The 18310-nt window shown below is 41.7% G+C and overlaps 1 protein-coding gene across 1 annotated transcript; it reads left to right on the top strand.

Moving 5' to 3' along the window:
• The first annotated feature begins 7588 nt into the window (after nt 1-7588).
• Nucleotides 7589-8869, top strand: LOC127033941 (protein phosphatase 1 regulatory subunit 3E-like). Its single transcript, XM_050922199.1, has one exon. The coding sequence runs from the start codon at nt 7751-7753 to the stop codon at nt 8702-8704; it is 954 nt and encodes a 317-aa protein (XP_050778156.1). The 5' UTR covers nt 7589-7750; the 3' UTR covers nt 8705-8869.
• Nucleotides 8870-18310: the final 9441 nt, after the last annotated feature.

Here is an 18310-nt window from a genome sequence, read left to right as displayed (position 1 = left end):
CTGATTTTATAGGGACAGTCCCGATTTTTGGGTCTTTTTCTTATATAGCTTCCTATTACCTCCCACCCCATCCCGATTTTTCACATTTGCTGTCTGGTCACCCTATTTGTCATACCATTGACAATCATTTCAGTATTTTGAATGGTCTGTTCCATTCAAAACTTTTTAAAATGGCTTTTTCCACAAAGATGCTATTTTCATATAAAAACATACTGTTTTATTCCCTATGAAGCATTCCTTCAAGGGGGCCAGGATAGGACAAAGTGACTGAATAATTAGTCTGTTGATGGCATTATCCTTTAGAAAAGTACCCTGGCTCATGTCCTAAATACATCACTATAAAAGGTGCTTGTTCAGCAGTTGACTTTTACAGTTAACACAGACCACTTGTTATCCATATAATGTTACACTTGAACCCCTGGTTGCTCAAATCTTCAGTAGTTGTGAATAAGTCAGGATTTGCACAGATGTGTGGATTTGTACCCACAAATCCTAAATGGCATGTACACAACCGATTGTATATATGCAGTTTTTGTACGTGCCATAGTACATGCATGCGTCTAAGAATTTGAGTCTTGATGGGTATCTATTCACAGAACTGGTAGCACTTCCTATTATTAAGGTTGCTCAACACTTCCCATTGTACAATCCTGGCTTCTGTTGCTTTTAACTTTGTCAAACTTCAACTGTTTGGATTGAAATTTTCCATGCCAGGTGTCTGCCTTGGGCTGAATTTTTCTGGAAAATTTCAGCCAAAAGGTTCAACTGTTTCTGAGAACAAGGTTATGGGAAAATATGTTGTTCTGCCCACTTTCAAAAATTCTGGTGACCTTTTCTTTGGAAAGCTCCAGTACCACTAAGCATTGGAGCAGGGACTTGAAATTTAGCAGAGGGGTGTCTTTTGTGTCAGGAATATTTTATTTGTTGGTCCTATGAAGATCTTCCCAAATTTGTCTTAGATATAAGCCTTGGGAAATTGCAGTTTGCATGTGCTCAGTAGAGTGCTTTAATAGTTAAATTCCCGGAAGATTCTGTCTGCACTGAGCGTGTTGCAGCAACTGAAACTGTGGGCTGTGCAGGGTGTATGTCTGGCCCCAGAACTGAAAGCAGGGAGACTGTTTTTCCTGTGCTATCGATCCTCTCCTCCCCGCTACCTTAATTTTGGCATTTCAAAACTTTTGACTGCTTGACTTTGCAACCTTAATGTTTTTAACAGATTTTTGTTAATACTGTATTTATATTATAGCTAATTAAATATTATTGACCAAATTGTTGGTAGTCATAATAGTAATATCTTACTTTAAAATGGCACTTGTCATCCAGAAGAACTGACCATAGGATACTACAGATTGTCTATATATAAGGATGAAAACCATTTGTGCAGGATTCTTATTCTTGTGCTCCTTAGTGCGAGACAGAGAGACCTCATTAAGTTATAAACTTTAAGGTCCCTGAGGACTTCAATTCTGGGTCAGGGCATAAGCCAAGTCTCTTGTTAAGGTGACTGTACCACTCAAGACTAAAACCACCACTCTTGAAACTTTTCAGTCTGCATTTTCTTGACAGGTCAGTAAAAGAGCTCTCCACAGGGTATGTGCTTTGCGTCTTTTCTTTATCTTGTCTGTTCTTGACAGCATCACGAATGGACAAGATAAAGGGGCCCTCCCACCATCTGGTCAGATCTGGTTCTTTTTTTATTATTATTATTATTATTTTTTATGTGGCGCTTTCATTGCCACTGGTCTGGGAGTGCCAATCTCTGGAAAGCTCTGGAACTTAGGTCTTGTGGCCTGATTTTTACTTTCAGACTTAAATCAGGTCTGACACACTCATTGCCCCAACATGTCATAATATATATCTCAAAGGTGTCATATAAGGCAGTGGTTCTCAAACCATTTTTCACGGACCACTTGAAAATTGCTGTTGTTTGTACCATTAGCATTGTAAAGCATTCTGGATTAAAGCGCTGTATAAAAAATATGTAACAATTATTAGTGGTGTTTTGGTTCTATAAATAAAAGCACCTAACTCATATTTTAGTATCAGTAGTCTTACCTTTCTAATGTGATGGATATGCCCTCTCTCTCCTCTGCCGCAGCAGCCACCAGGCTGGGAAGGAGACGGATCTCTGGCAGCCGCAGTCCTGGAGCTGGGGAAAGTCGCCTCTTCCTCTGGCCACCACAGCCATGCATGTCCCAAATCCACCCTCCCTTCTCATCCCACTGCCCCCTCCCACCTACCCCCTATTCTCCCCAAGGCCACCACCTCAGCTTACATGTGCATCTTCTCCAGGGTCCAGGCACCTAATTAGTGGAGCCATGCCTGCACAGCTACTAGTTAGGTGGGTGGCCCTTCATTCTCGTGTTCGGCCGCACAGGCGTGCACCTTTGAGGGAACTATCCGGGGACCATCTGAATGGAGTTGCGGACCACTGGTGGTCCGTGTACCACAGTTTGAGAACCTCTGATATAAAGTATCATATTTTAAACTGGTGATACGCTGGTCCCGGAAACCTTTGTGTGATGTATGTACGGGTTGAGTACAAAGAGTTATAAATGTATGACGGAAATATGTTCTTAAAATGTGTTTGGGAGGCAAAGCATAAAATCCACCCAGCCCTAGACAAAGGAATGTATATTTACCTGTCTGACCAGGTTAGAGGCAGAGTAAAGCAGAAATACATTTACATGTAAGGTAAACAAAGCTATCAAGCTAACAAGTGTGGGAAAAGACTATTTAATAATCAGGCTGGGGGACAGAAAAGGCACCCTGAAGCCCTTTCTGGCTCTTCAGGAGGAGAACATGGACTTTGAGTAATATAAGGGGAGCAAAATGGCTAGTTTACTGATCCATCACTGAGGGGAGAGAGGGCATAGCACTTTTAAAACCTGTGAAAGCTGGATCCTTCATCTGATTTGCTAAAACCTGGTTTATCATTTTCCCAACTTAAGGCAACGCTCATGTCTGACCCTGTGCTCAGGGCCCCGGACTTTGACAAGCCATTCCTAGTAACCACGGATGCATCTGAGCGTGGTATAGGAGCAGTTCTCATGCAGGAAGGACCGGATCACAACTTCCATCCTGTCGTGTTTCTCAGCAAGAAACTCACTCATCATTAATATTATTGCATAATGTATGTGTGGGGTATGTATAGAATTATGTTTATGTTCTTACAATGTCTTTGACAAGCAATGCGTAAGACCAGTCTGCCCTAGACAATGGAATGTGTATTTGCTTGGCTGACCAGCCTGGTCATCAGGCAGAGTTAATGAAGGTGTATTTACATAAAAGGTAAACAAAGCCATCAACCTAGAGAGTGGGGGAAATAGTCACTTGGAGTCTGAACCTCAAAAGATAAGTAAGTGAATCGATTGTATGCAATATTACTGGGTTATAAAAGTGTATCAAGTAAGGTCTTTTATGAAAGCTAATGATGCAGTGGCAATTAGTATCATTGTAAAATGTATGTATTAACACTATATGAGGAATTAATACTCACTAATATTATGCTTTAAAGTCTGTGACCAAAGAAGGGGAGAAACAGGTTTTCTTCCAGACAGGTGGGAAGGCAGCTATCTACTGGTCTCCAATGAAATTAAAAGCAGCAAAGAGTCCTGTGGCACCTTATAGACTAACAGACGTATTGGAGCATGAGCTTTCGTGGATGAATACCCACTTCGTCGGATGCATGTAGTGGCTCTGATTCTTGACAATGAAATTAAGCCAGGTGTGACCAAAAACAATAGAAGTCCTATTTACATATGAATCAGCAGGGGGATGGGAAGTCCCCAGGAAGGGAAGAACACCATGGGGTCATCCTGAGCCTGGGGACAAAAGAGTGCATTTTGGAAGATATAAGATCAAGACAACTCCATTTTGGAATCCAGTACTGGACAGACATACAAGAGGCCATATCTCTTGCAAGCTGAAAAAAATGGTATCTTCAACCAAAGGGGATTAAATCTCTGGGAACTGAATATAGGTAAGAAACCGGCTTATGCAAAGATCTTCCACCTTCCAAGACAAGGAAAACCAGCACCTTGTACTTCTGTGGAAGATCCTTACTGAGAGAAAATCAGCCCTGTCTGGAAAGAAGAAAGACTGATAAGAAATATACCTTGAACCAAGGCTCTAGCTTGTTGTCTTAGTCACTAAAAAGCTATTTTACTTTTATTTACTTGTAATCACTTTGTCTCTATCCCTTGTACTTGAACTCACCTAAAACCTCTTAGTTTTGTTTTACTTTTAATCTACACCAGCTCTGTGCCATGTTTGAACTGAACTTCTTATTAATTTCAGCAAAATAAACAGTGCTTTCTGTCTCTTTAAAAGAGCAACTCCTCTGAATGTTCCAGGAGAGGGTTGAACATTTCAGGGCAATTTAGGGAAATTCAGAATAAGGATGTTTTGGGATCACATAGCTGGTAGTTACCAAGGCTGGTAGAAACCAGACTGTGACTATGATGTAACAAGCAGGCTGCTGGATTCAGTTGCTGGACCAGGGATGCTCAACATAATGTTGCCGGCACAGATAGTGTTCGAGGCCAACCAACAGCGGGGGGGGGGTCCGTCTCCCGGTGTGCCGCACCAATAAACACACCAGGGTGGAGACGCAAACAAAGTTTATTTGAGATCTCAAAGCGGTGCAAGGAGACGAACGCCTCAAATCATGCACACCTAACACAAGCAGTTTCCGCCTTTTATATCACAGTTGCTTTCTGAGAACTTTTTCTTGCTGACTAGCTGATCTCACTCCCCCCTCCCTTCCCATCCAACTGCAGTATCTTTTCTCACTCAATCTTTTGTCTTCCCCCTTCCTCCCCCCTCTCCGCTGCTGAGACCTGTATACTGTATCTTAAAACGGCCTTGAGCGTGCTTTAGCCTAGCTTCAAGGTATTACAGAAGAGAACTGGCTGTTACAACCGAAAACTAACACTACATTTTTGCAGCTATTAGTACATTAGGTTACACTAGGTTACACAAAGTGTTTAACATGGAGGAACATTGATTGGTTCATTGAGGCCTGAGCAGGAGGGCTTCATCGGCACTCGTGATCTTCCACCCTCCCGAGTTACCTAGGGTTATGCCTAGTGACACCAACAATAGTGTATGCTGTTTGGGAGTATCCAGACAGGGAGCTACAGCTTCCAAGTGTTTTAAGACACTCAGAGTTACAGGACAAGCAGTGACAAAACCTTTCATTGGTCTGAACTGGCCCCCGATTTGACTATCATACTGCATAAACAGCACCTCCAAACTCACATTGATCTCTGGCACCATGCTGGGACATTGCTACAAAGAGAAGAATGCCATCTACAGAATCACCCCACCCTCTACTATTAAGGTTTTCCTTGAGGGTTTCCCATGCAAGTAGTTAACAGATCTAAGCCTGTTTAGTTTATCAAATCTGAGGCTCCTGAAGGTGATATGAATACATAGGGTTAGTTTATTGAACATTATTAATCTTACAAATAAAACTTGTGTAATTTAGTGGTTGTGAAATTAAAGTAATTAAAATAAGCAAAAGCATGACACTAATCATTTTAATTTCTTATAGAATTACAGACAAGAAATGACCATTCCCATGATTAGGGATAAAAATCAGTAAAAATAAATGGTTAGAACAAGAGTATATATAAGTTTTATGGAACTAAAATGTGTGTTAATCACTGCCTGGGCCTCTATAATCTTTACTCCAACATTCAAGTGCACAGATCAAAATACATAAGGACTTACAAACAGCCATACTGGGTCAGACCAAAGGTCCATCTAGCCCAGTATCCTGTCTTCTGACAGTGGCCAATGCCAGGTGCTTCAGAGGGAATGAACGGATAATCCGAGTGATCCAAGGCCTGTCCCCCGTTCCCAGCTTCAAGCAAACAGAAAAAGCAGGCAGGGGTTCGTGCTGTTTCCTTGAGACATTAATTGCACTGGTGGAAGGGGGTAAAAGCCAGCACAAGAAGGCAGCATGAGGGACAAAAAAGGGAGACAATCTCAATATACTAGACTAGTGTATATGCCAATTGAATTCAAATGTAACAGTTGCTGTTACTGTTTTACTTTCACATGAATACTGCCCAAAATGATCCTCCTTTTGTTCTGACTACAAGGCTACTTCAGTTCATTATGAAGCAAATTCAATGTCACATTTAACACCATTGGACATTCCTTTTTTGTTCCCTAATTATGACTCATCCAGCATAAAAGATAGACAAATTGGATTTAACCAAAGGAGGTAATTTAAAAACTCCCTTTTGAGTTGCTGACCGTTAGAAAAACTGTTCCCTGTCTTCTGCTGGGATGTTGTTGTTGGGGGTTTTGTTTTTAGATTCTGAATCCTTGTTGTACGGACATGTCTCATTATTAATGTCATCACCCACAGAGTCAGCCTCTAGACTTTCTAGAACTAGGGAGCACTGGAGTTAATGATGATGTAAACAACCCTGCTTAGAAATGTAACTGAAGAGTTGTGTGTCAGGTTTTTTTTTTTAACATTGCATGTTTATTCTGTTGTCTGATTGCTGTTTTTAATGTTTGTTTACTACAGTTTATAGAGTCTGGATTGGAAACATCTTTGTGAGTAGTCTGTTAGCTCCTTGAACCTCTTGTGAGAAAGAGCTGCCAGCTGGGCTTTATTAAAGTATAATTCGTTTGAATACCATTTGCTAATCTAATTAACTTCATAAAGGATCAAACTGTTCATATTTTGTAATCAGTCCTCCTTGTTTACACTGGGATTTAGCTTTTATTACAAACACAAATCTCTAGCTGGACTGTAGCAGGTGTATGTTATTCGACAGACATATTGTAAACGCATTATAGCAGATTAGCAGGGTTTCCGCCTTTAAAATGTACAGTGCGAGATCCAACTCCCAAGCCAGCTGTTTCTTATCAGTGCGTTTTGCCTTTCAGAGCTGCACTTTGCATCGTTCTTGGCGCTGCTATTTCTGTAACAGATCGGATAGGAAGAGTGGTGCAGCAGGGCACTGTAATGCTGCCACGGGGGAAACCCTACCGCCTTTTTGGAGGGGGAGGGGGATCAGATCCTTTTGGAAAGACCCAGAATAGGAGCAGGAAGAAAAGGGTGGGTGGAAGAACCTTGAAAACCAGGGAAGAGGGGGGGATAACTGGAGAAGAGGGAGTGGATGATAGCGGGATAGAGGACAACGGAGAGGGTGGGAGGGAAGAGATGACGGGGCGGAGAGCAAAGTAGAGATGAGAAAGGATGACACAGGGACAGGAGATGCGTAATTTTCTGCATGACTCCAGTGCGTCAGCAAGGGCTAGGGAGCCGGAGCGCGTCACAGACGGTCTCTCTCCAAATCTTAATGGATACCGCAGTGCTACCGGTATAACGCAGGCACACGCAGCTGTCTGGCAACAGATCCCGGCAGCATCATACGCTAGGCTCCGGTAAAGAAGCAGCAGCAGGATCGGCTAGAGCTCCGAGATAATCGGGCATCATTGTTTCCTAGACCCCGACCAGACCCAGCAGCTGGAGCGAGGAGAGCACCAGCCTCCCCAGGAAGCATCGTACAGGAGACTCTGAGATCGTCCCAGCAGCAGTCGGGCGCGCGGGTCAGCACCATGCACTAGGCTGCACGACCCAACCCGCAGAGCGAGGGGGCCGCGGAGCTTCGCGGAACAGCCAGCAGCAGCCGCGGGAACGGAGAGCTCTGGGCATGCATTAGACTTGGGCTCAGCCCTAGCAGCAGCCGCCTCGCTCATCCTAGTCGCCCTCTCGCCCCCCATGGATAAGGCGACCTCGCTACACACTTCAGTGCCCACGCCTCCCCCTCGGCTCTATCTGCCTCGGAACTTCAGCTGCAGCGCCTGCCTCTATGGCAGCCTGGCCGAGCACTGCAAGGGGGACTGCAGCCCGGAGCGCGAAGGGGCGCCGTCTCCCACGCCTGTGGTCCGAGAAGCGGCAGCCTCCGGGGAGAAGCCGCAGCCTTCCCGCGGCCGGGAGCCCTCGGTGCCTCCTGTGCCCCCCAGCCCCACGCTGCGCCGGCGAGCCAAGTCGCTGCCCACGCCCGGCGAGCGCAGCCTGCGGCCGGCCCTGCAGCAGAGCCCGTCCCGCAGGAAGACCGTGCGCTTCGCCGACTCGCTGGGCCTGGAGCTCATCTCCGTGCGCCACTTCTGCGAGGCCGACCTGCCCCAGGTGCCGCTGCCGCTGCCGGCCCGCGCCGCCGACCTGTTCAAGACCAGGAAGCCGCCGGCGCTGGGCGAGCTGGAGCCGGTGTTGTTCGGCCCGTCGCCGCTGCTGGAGCCTCTCTTCCCGCCGCAGCCCGGCGCCAGCCCCGGCTTCGCGGAGCGGGTGCGGCGGCACAAGGTGAAGCTGGAGTGGGTGCGGGCCGAGCCCGCCGGCCTGCGCGGCGCCGTGCGCGTCCTCAACCTGGCCTACGAGAAGGGCGTCTCGGTGCGCTACACCCTCAACCGCTGGGTCAGCTGCGCCGAGGTGGCGGCCGCCTACCTGTCGCCGGGCCCGGCCGACGGCCTGACCGACCGCTTCTCCTTCCGCCTGCCGGCGGCGGCCGCGGGGGGCACGCTGGAGTTCGCCGTGCGCTACCGGGTGGCCGGCACCGAGTACTGGGACAACAACGAGGGGCTCAACTACCGGCTGCGGGGCCGGCCGCGCGCGGCTCGGGCCGCCACCTCCCCGACGGAGGAACCCGATGGCGGCGCCTGGATCCACTTCATCTGAGTGGCCTGTCGCCGGACCGCTGAGCGTCGCCTGCTCTCTGCCGGGGAGACCCGAGCGCTCTCCCGGATCTAGGCCACCCTCGCCGCCTCAGCGCCCTTTCCGGGCTCGGCAGCCTTCAGCGGCTGCTGGGCGCATTTCTCACAGGCCGGGCGGCTGGGGGAGGAATTTCCCGCCATGAACGTGACAGGGCCCCCTGGAGCATCGAGCGGGTTTTGTGTTAGACCCCAAGGGGCTGGCACCGGCGGACTTCGGCACATCCAGCCCGCGAAGAATTCCATGGCCAGGGACTGGGGAATAGGAGCAAGTACAGTTTGGCAGGTCCATCCAAGTCTCTTTTTTTATTCCACTAAAACTTGTACTCGCTATACTGGAAATATGACTAAGGAGCTTTTCTACCAGATCTTGGGGGATCTGAGATACTTTTCAATGTTATCTCCAGTTATCCTCTTCTGCCTTGTCATTTATCCGCTCCACTGTAATCTTGCCACTCTTCTCACGGATATAGTTACCCTGCAGTTAATCAGTCTCTTAGTTTAAAAAATGCTTGTTTATATTTCACTAGAAGATATTTTTTGAATTCTGTTTACAAATAAATATAAATTATTTATATTTTCTATTTAACTTTATTTAGGGGAAAACATTTCAAACTTCTTTGCAAAAGCAAAGCGTAAGTGTGCAAGTCCTGTACTGTAATTTGTGAGTTCCACCATATCTTCCACCTCAAGCTTGCTACATTTTTGTTGTTATACTAGAAGTTGTTGTAAAGTATGGATTGGACAATTGCAGAATAATCTGTAGCGAACTCTGTATTTATATGGCCTCTAGCTGCTAGTCGTCACTGGGAAGCAAGCCAGCTCCAGTGATTTGGAGACCAAGTCCAGCTCCCATTAAAATTGATGGGACTTGGATCAGGCCCTAGAAGCACAGAGCTCAATAAGATAATGAGCCTGATCCTGCCTCCCTAGCTCACTGAAGTAATCCGACTGAAGTAAGACCCCAATCCAGCAAATTCATAAACAGTTTGGACCCCTGCTCAGTGCCCCATTGATGTCAGTGTAGTTTTATGTGGGCATAGGAATCCACTCAGGTGTGTTACTTTGCCAGATTGGGACTTTACTTCAGTGAGCAAATACTACAGTATTGGGCCCAAACCGATGCTGAGTGGTGGAGCCCAGAAGATCCTTTGCATGGGTTTATTTCTCATGTTACAAAAATAATTCAATTTAGAATAAAGATTTTCATTCTATAACTTTGTTTTACCTATTTAAAATTATTTAGAAGAGTGCTGAGAAAGCAAATTGCTGTTGTGTCAATTCCACTGTGTCCATGCAGTCCATTGCACTGTGATCTGTGCATTAAAACACGGTCAGTTAAGGATTAGATTTGCAAATACACAAATTGGATGTGCTTGCAATGTAAATCCCAATGCAGTCTTTCAAGTCCATGTTTGCATACAGAATATGCATCCTTATATCAGGCACATGAAAATTGGCACATGTGAAAATCTAGGCTAGAACTTCCATCCTTGGTGTAACCAGTTTAGTATTAAATAGTTTTTAATTGTGTATACGTTTTGACAAATGTTGGATACTGTAACTGGTTTTCAAAAACTTGTGTTCAACTGATATTTGTTTTTAAAATTACATAATATATTTTTTGTAAATATTTATGTAAAAATCTTATGTGGCTCTCAGTGGGACTGCTCACATTAGTAAAGTTACTTGCATGCATATTTGCAGGATTGAGTTGTTAAATCCCACTGAAGCAAATGGGGATTTGCCTGAAAAAAAGCTGAGGATTGAGCCCATTCTCAGTACACGTTACAATATCCCATAATTATATTTCGCATCCCATCCCTATCCTTTTTAGCGCTTTTCAGTTTGAATTTAATCTTTTATGCTGACGTACCAGTGCAGGAGTTTTGCCTTTTTGAAAAAAGTTGTCCAATATAACTCCACTAACCCACTGATTCCATAAAGGCCCCTACATCTTCTTCATTATGACAAGATGTATTTTCTTTTAAATGTAGACAAAGCAAAATTAAATATTAACAAAATGGTTATGTGGAATTAGTAGTAGGCATCCTTCAGTCTCGAGAGACCATGGGTCTGCATCCCTGAGAGAGAGAGAATTTCCTCAATTGGTTTTATGGCAACCGTGGCTGTGACTGAAGAGACCCGAGAGAGAGAGAATCTCTGCCGCATCTGTCACATTTAAAGGTAGTGTTTCTACCCTTTGGCTCTGCCTTGTGCGAGCTCTTTTCTTCTCTGCTAAGTTGGACTTCTTCCTCTTGTAACTCCAGAGGCCTTTATTGAGCTGTTGTTTCCAAAGGCTGTGCTCCTGAGTGAGATCTTTCCATTTGTCCACATCCATGTCCATGTCTTTGAGGTCTCACTTGCATACATCCTTGAAATGCAGTTTGGCCGTCCTTTGGGTCTTTTTCCAGATGCCAATTTGCCATAGAGCAGTGATGGGCAGCCTGCAGCCTTTCAGGGTAATCCACTGGCAGACTGCAAGACAGTGTTTACATTGACCGTCCACAGGCATGGCTGCCCGCAGCTCCCAGTGGCCAGGGTTCACCATTCCTGGCCAATGAGAGCTGCAGGAATGTGCTGGCCGTTGCTTCCAGCAGCTCCCATTGGCTGGGAATGGCGAACCACGGCCATTGGGAGCTGTGGGCAGCCGTGCCTGCAGATGATCAAAGTAAACACTGTCTCGCAGCCCACCAGCGATTTACTCTGATGGGCTGCAGGTTTTCCACCCCTGCCGTAGAGGATGTGAAATTACTTTAAAACATACGTTAATATCTGCCTTTCAATTTGCATTTAGTGTCTTATTAACTGAACAAGGCCAGTATATTCTTTCATTTTAAAATAAATTTTACTGAGACGTTTAGTGAATGTGAATTGTATTGGGGCCAAATTAGGGCACTGATTCTGCAAACACGTGTGTGTGTGTGTGAGTAGGAATGGGGCCACCACATGCATTGCTCATATGAGTGGTATGACTGACTTAGATGAGACTATTCATGTGAATGTGGGCTTCAGGATTGGGCCTAAGTGTTTTGGATCCTTTATGTATTGCATTAGGATGGAGTCTTATGGACATTTGAATATGTTCTTTAATAACACTTTTATGTCAGTAATAATAGTAAAATCTTCAAAGCCACTTGATCTAGCATGATGCTGAGCTCCCTCAACTTCTGTTGAATGTAGTGGGAGTTAAGAGCACTCAGCATCTCTCGGAGAGTGCTCCACATCTTGCAGGATGATTCCCAAGGTTTCTAGTTTTTGGTTTGATTCAGATAAGGGTCCAAACGTTTGTTTTGATTACTTCAGATTCAGGAGATCTGTGGTATAAGCATTGTGCTGGAAATGTCATGAGAATAGGATTTCTCACCTGATTTCAGTTACATCTGCTTCTAGTCCCATGAGGAATAATGGCAAAACAGCATTTCACATGGTGGTATTGTTTGTTTATTCCAAACCAGTCTTCCAATCCCTTTAATTTTAATAAAGACCTAGTAATACACATATATTATCGAAGTCCTATTGTGTATTTCACAATTTGGAATATTTAGGCCCCAATCCTGCAAGCATTTATGCATGTGCTTAACTCTATGCGCTGTGTGCAAAGCTAAGCATACATATGCTTGTAGAATCAAGGCCTTATATTGTTCACGATTAAATTATATAAGAAAGTATATTTTGATAAGGATATGCTAAATATTTTTCAGTTAACCAGTTTGCTAAGAGCCTTAGTATGAGAGGGAAGGAGAGAGTATTATCCATTTAAGAGCACTTTTTGAAAATTGAAGAAACACTTGGCAAATATCTCTTTATGTATGTGGTATGGCTTTCTGGCATATTTTTGCTTATACTTTTTGTAACAGATGCAGTTCTATAAATGTTGTTCAGAATATTAATCAAATGAAAACACTGCTGTTTGGAAAAAAATTGACTAGTATCTACCCATATGAAACATTATGTATGCTATTATTTGTTTATGGAGATTGAAAAATTTACTGTAATACAGTTTTAAAATGGCTTTGGAAATATGAAAACTATGACAACCATTTTCAGCTCTGAAGGACTTTAATTATAGTGATTTTAAACAATTATCTTAAAGGCATTGCATCTGAGTGCTGTTTGATTACTTCAGTGTTTGTAGATGTTTAACTGTTAAAAATATCTATTCTCATAAACTGTATCTTAATTTTTTTTAAATTCAGAAAATCTATATTTGGTGCACGTGCATCAAATATTTATTAGCAAGTTATAGTTTTACCTTGTTTAATAATCAACACACAGTAATTCTGACTTGGACTGCTGTCCTAATGTAGGCGAAATTGCTGTTGCTTTCACCTGGAGTTTTGCTTGCAGAATTGGGGTATAAATGTGTAAGCTGTGTAATGCTGATCAGATATATTATTGATTTTGTTCTGTTATTTTTCAAATATAAATCTGGCAGGTGAACTTCTTACCTAGTCAGGAAAACTAGGTGTATGTTATTCAGCAGAAGTATTGTAAACACATTATAGCAGATTAGCAGGGTTTCCTCCTTTAAAATGTAAACTGTGAGATCCAACTCGCAAGCCAGCTGTTACTTATCAGTTCGTTTTGCGTTTCCGAGCAGGGCAAAGCTAGAAGTGTTTTTGCAAAAACGGTCCCTAGACCCTGCAAACACTTATGAACATACTTAACTCTATGCACCTCAGTAATTTTGTTGACTTCAACACATGGCAGATTGACTTCAGTAGATATATGCATGTGTTTAAAGTTAAATATGTGTGTGTTTACATGATTGAATCCAAATTTGTAAGGATAGGCAGTAGTTTTCTAAAAGCTTATATTAAAATCTAGTTATTAACAATCACTTACACTGTGTGTTTTCCAAATTTTGGGAAACTGATATTGGGACCATTTCTGCTTTGACTGAAGAGTTTTACTATTGATTTGAGTGGTAGCAGGAGCAGGCTTACAATGCATTGTTGAGTATTTAAATCATGTCAGTGATATGCTAAAGTTACATTATTTTAATCATGCATTGAATTAGTTTAATTTTCATTAAAATAGTTTATTTTTAAGGAGGATTTGTTTAGACTTCCAATAACCTGATAGTGAGCATTTTTCCCAGCTACAACATTTATGTATGCTTACCATATGTTTATATGCTCAGCCTAATACCAGATCTGGGTTGCTACATAGCACTGTGATACGTAGGAAGTGAAAAAATGTAGCTACAGAATGGCAGTCAATGTAATATTTGTAAATATGACAGCTTTGAAAAAAAAATAGGCCTGAATTTGCTCCCTTTGAAGTCAATGACAAAACTTCCACTGACTTTAATGGGAGCAGCATCAGGCCTACTTTTTAAAACCAAATGTGTACAGTCTCACAAAATAAAGATAATACTATACTGCCAAGGTAAAGCATTAAAAGTATTTTTTAGGAATATATGAATGTTTTGCAGATGGTATTTTCTAGAAAAGTTGTCAGCTGTGAGTTGTGTCAATCTATCACGGCATCTTTTCCAACTGATATTAGAATGACCTTGCCAAGGCAATAACATTTAATGACACATTTTACTTTTAAGTAAAATTATTCATTATTTTTGTCTGTCATAGATGTAAAAATGTATCTGTTGTATACAGTGCAAGAATTGTAGCTTTATGAAATGTGCCATGTTATGTATTGTGCAATATAATGGTACTTTGTACTGTAAGTCAAATTGTACTGTATGTGTGATGCACATTGATGTCTGCTGCTTCACATTTAACTCGGTGGATTTGTTACATGTGATTCTAATGCCTTTTATGCCTATATTTTCCAGTTCTTTCAGTCATTATTAGAAATCCTTAACAGAATGCCAGGAAATGTGACACTCAGGTAACTATAAACTAAACCTCAATTAGCTAATGATAGTAATGCCCATAAGTATTTAAAATCAATGACTGAAACATTGGCCCAGTCAATTTCAATGTAATTATTTAAGATAAGCTAATTCTTACCTGCAAATAGTCATAATGGACAGATCATAAGTGGTTTTTTTGAGTATGTATATCTGTTCCTCTACATGTTGTTAAACAAAAGAATAAACACACGATTTTGTGTATTTGGAAAATTGAATCACTTGAATGAACAGATGTTTGTTCATGCATAACCTTGGTCTTTTTATCAAATGCTTGAAGCATGTTTTGATCGAGCCTAGAGCCAAAAATCTGTTAAATTTATATAATTCTAAATGTAAATTAATTTATTGTAGCATTCATAATTTGTTTTATAATATATGTTCAAACATAAAATGAATTTTTAGGTGCCTTTCAAGAATGACTAATAAGAAATCTAATGTGTTCCTTAATTAGTTTTCTTATTTTTTGAACAGTCTATTCATGGCTTTCCCATTAAAATGCATTTTATAACAAAAACCTAAGAATTCATACCAGTCCGCTGACATTTTTTCTACTGTGCCAGCAGTGTGCAGCAGCCAGAAGGATTAGGTACTGTTTTCCTATATTGTGATGAGAGGTGCTCTAATGAGAAATGTCTTCCTGGTAACCGTATAAAACCATGTCATTGTCTAGAAAGGAATACTGTGACCATAATTTGTTATAAAATATATTTATTCAACATGTGCACCTTTTTATAAAGATATAATTCTAAATGTATATTCTAGGTGGAATCAGAAATTCTAGTTTTTTTACAAGGCTGATATGTGTAGTGTTTACCCCTCCTTTAAATGTGTGTTTCAGTTGCATGGTGCATAATACATATCATGATGATTGTGCAAAGAAATGAAATCCATCCATAGTCTCTACCACAAGATTCCAGCGCTCACTATAAGAAACATGTCTCTGAACAAAATTTCTTCTACCTTTAAATTAATGTGCATGGTTTTTTAGCAGCATTAATTTAGCAATTTTACCAACGTTAATGAGTAGGTATACTGTCCACAACTTATTTGTGCAATCTCTGATATATGAAAGGCTCACCAGTTAACATTAATTACATAATTGAAATGAAAACTTGTTAGGTCTGAAGTTGTTCTAAGGCCTTACAAACATTTTCACTATAAAGTTAGGGAGTGGAAATAGTTAAATTTGCGGTAAAACTCAACAACACACAATGTGTATTGTCTTAGAATACTTAACAATAGCATGCAGAATAAAAAATGTTCTTGAAATAATACATACACTAGCAATTCCAAAGAACATAGTCAAGGAAATCATCATTAAATGTGAATTGTACTACTTAAAATATATGGGCTTTGCTCTAGTAAAATGCAGGCAAAAAGCCTCCATATCCAGTGTAAGCATATTTATACCAGGGATTTTTTTCTATGCAATATAGTGGTACACCTATTTTTTTAGAGATTAACTTGAAATGTTAGTTAATGTTCCTGCATTGGTCTATTGTATCTATAATACCATATGAAAGGACTTGGTAAGAAAAACATATGTCTTAAATAATGTTTGCATTGTGGGCCTTATACTGCTCCTGCTGCAATCAGTGGTAGAACTTTAGGTGACTTCAGTGGGGCAGGATCAGGCTCTTTATAGTTGATACTAACAAAATAGCATTTCAGAAGGTTTGGTAAATAAATCCTTTCTGCAATGCTATTCAAATAAGCTGCTTTGTTTGAGCCCCCAAAATATGGTATTACTATTATTTATTAATATTGTAGTATTTATTATTTTATACCTTAAAAATACACTGAGTAGTGTTCAGGCCTTGATCCACCAAGTTCTTAAACTTGTGCTTCAAGTTAAACATAAGTAGTACAATTGAGGTCAATGGACTACTCACCTGCTGAAAGTTTAAGCATGTGATTAAGTGCTTTGCTGATGTGGATCCTAAAAAATCACAGCAATCAGATCCATGTGAGCAGTCCCCTTGTGTGAAATCCATTTATTTAAGTAGATCCAGGACTTCACCCCTTGATAATCCAAGGAGCTCTACTCATATGGAAAGGCCTTCCTGCATGGATCCAATTGCAGGATTAAGGCCTATATTATAAGGTGTCTTCCACTCTTAAAATGGTTTGAACCAAACAAAACTTTGCTTTTACAGTGTTAAATAAATTGTTTCTCTCACTAATCACAAATGAAGACACTAGCTGTTCAAGACCACATTCTTTCAGCAACATATGCAATTTGTTGTAATAACTTTTTTTATATATTTTGATTCACTTTGACATTATTTTAAAAAAGTTGTCTTTTCTGAACATGGACTAGTAAATTGGCTTTGATATTAGTGTTTTCTGTAATGTTTGCACTTCAAAAGTTAATCTTGGTTCGCTGTTTCTAATTTTTTTAAAAATTATTTCATGTCAGTAATATAAAAAGTTGATTCTGGGTTTTTAATGCCTTTGCTCTTTTTGAAGCCTGTGAATAGAAATGTGATTTATCTTGCCTTACAACATTACATATCTTGTCTACTTAAATCATACCTAGTCACTGGTTGCATCACTATGATGGAAAAGGTATATTTATAAACATGTAACTATTAGTTGTCATTAAAGATGTGTGGTACAAACTGTGAGTGTGATAATTATATAAACCTATTTGTTGAACTGATGAGCTAAGAAGTTCTATTAGTTGCAGGTTGTAAAAAAATTAATAGCCAAAGGTTGTGCTCTTATACGTCCATACAACTGTTTGAAGGCAATGGGCAATATACCTGCACCTGTGAAGGCAGACTTATCCCTTTGGGCTAGATTTTCAAAAGTTCCCAGAACCTACTATTGGTGCCAGACGTCCAAAGGCACTTGTCATCCGGCAGCTTTCATTAAGGATGTTCTCGACAGGAGCTGTAGCCTGCTGAGCTCTCTTGAAAATCTGGCCTTTTCTGTTACTGTAAGTAATGTTAAGTATTACCAGCTGCAAGGAGCCCTCATGCCAGGTTCTAAGCTGGTAAAAAAATGATGATGTACTTACTTTCATACTCTTGTATCACAGCACATCTTACAGACACATTCTGTAGAGCATCTTCTTGCTCCATAGGTCAGATGCTCACCTGAACTCAGTGAGCTTTAGGTACAGATTGGGGGAGAGGTAGCAAGGGGGCTTTTTGTGTCTTTTCAATCCTGAGGATTGGTTTTGCATGAGTACAGCCCCCAACATAAATTTGGAGCAACCTCATGGCTGCTTTCAGCTTCTCCAGCTGCAAAGGCATGTTCCAGCTCAGGGGCGCATGCAGAGATGTGCCAGAAGCAGCTGGTCACTTCCGGGAGTGGCATGCGGCCACAGCAGGCATGCAGCCTGCCTAAGTGCCCTGCTGCACCACGGGACTTTTAGCAGCCTGGACTCAGAGATCGCGTGGGGTCAGAGGAGGCTGGATGGAAATGTTAGTCATGGCAGGCTGGACAGAAATGTTAAATGGGCCGTATTTTGCCCACCCCTGTTCTAGGTGCTAGAAAGTGAAGGAACACTTTTGTTTTGAGGGTTGGAAGGGGTAAGGATTGAAGGTGTGAGCTTTGTTTGACTTTAGAAATATCAGTAATATTTGGTATAATTTACCCAGGCTGCTGGAGGACCACTTGGTGGATATACTGAGCTTGTGCACTTCAGCTGTGAAGAGGCAAGGGTGCTGAAACTTTAACCAACAC

This window comes from Gopherus flavomarginatus, chromosome 14 (genome assembly GCF_025201925.1).
Source record: "Gopherus flavomarginatus isolate rGopFla2 chromosome 14, rGopFla2.mat.asm, whole genome shotgun sequence".
Lineage (NCBI taxonomy): Eukaryota > Metazoa > Chordata > Testudines > Testudinidae > Gopherus > Gopherus flavomarginatus.
The sequence above is the reverse complement of the archived record's forward strand: the minus strand, read 5'-3'. Positions and strand labels throughout refer to the sequence as shown.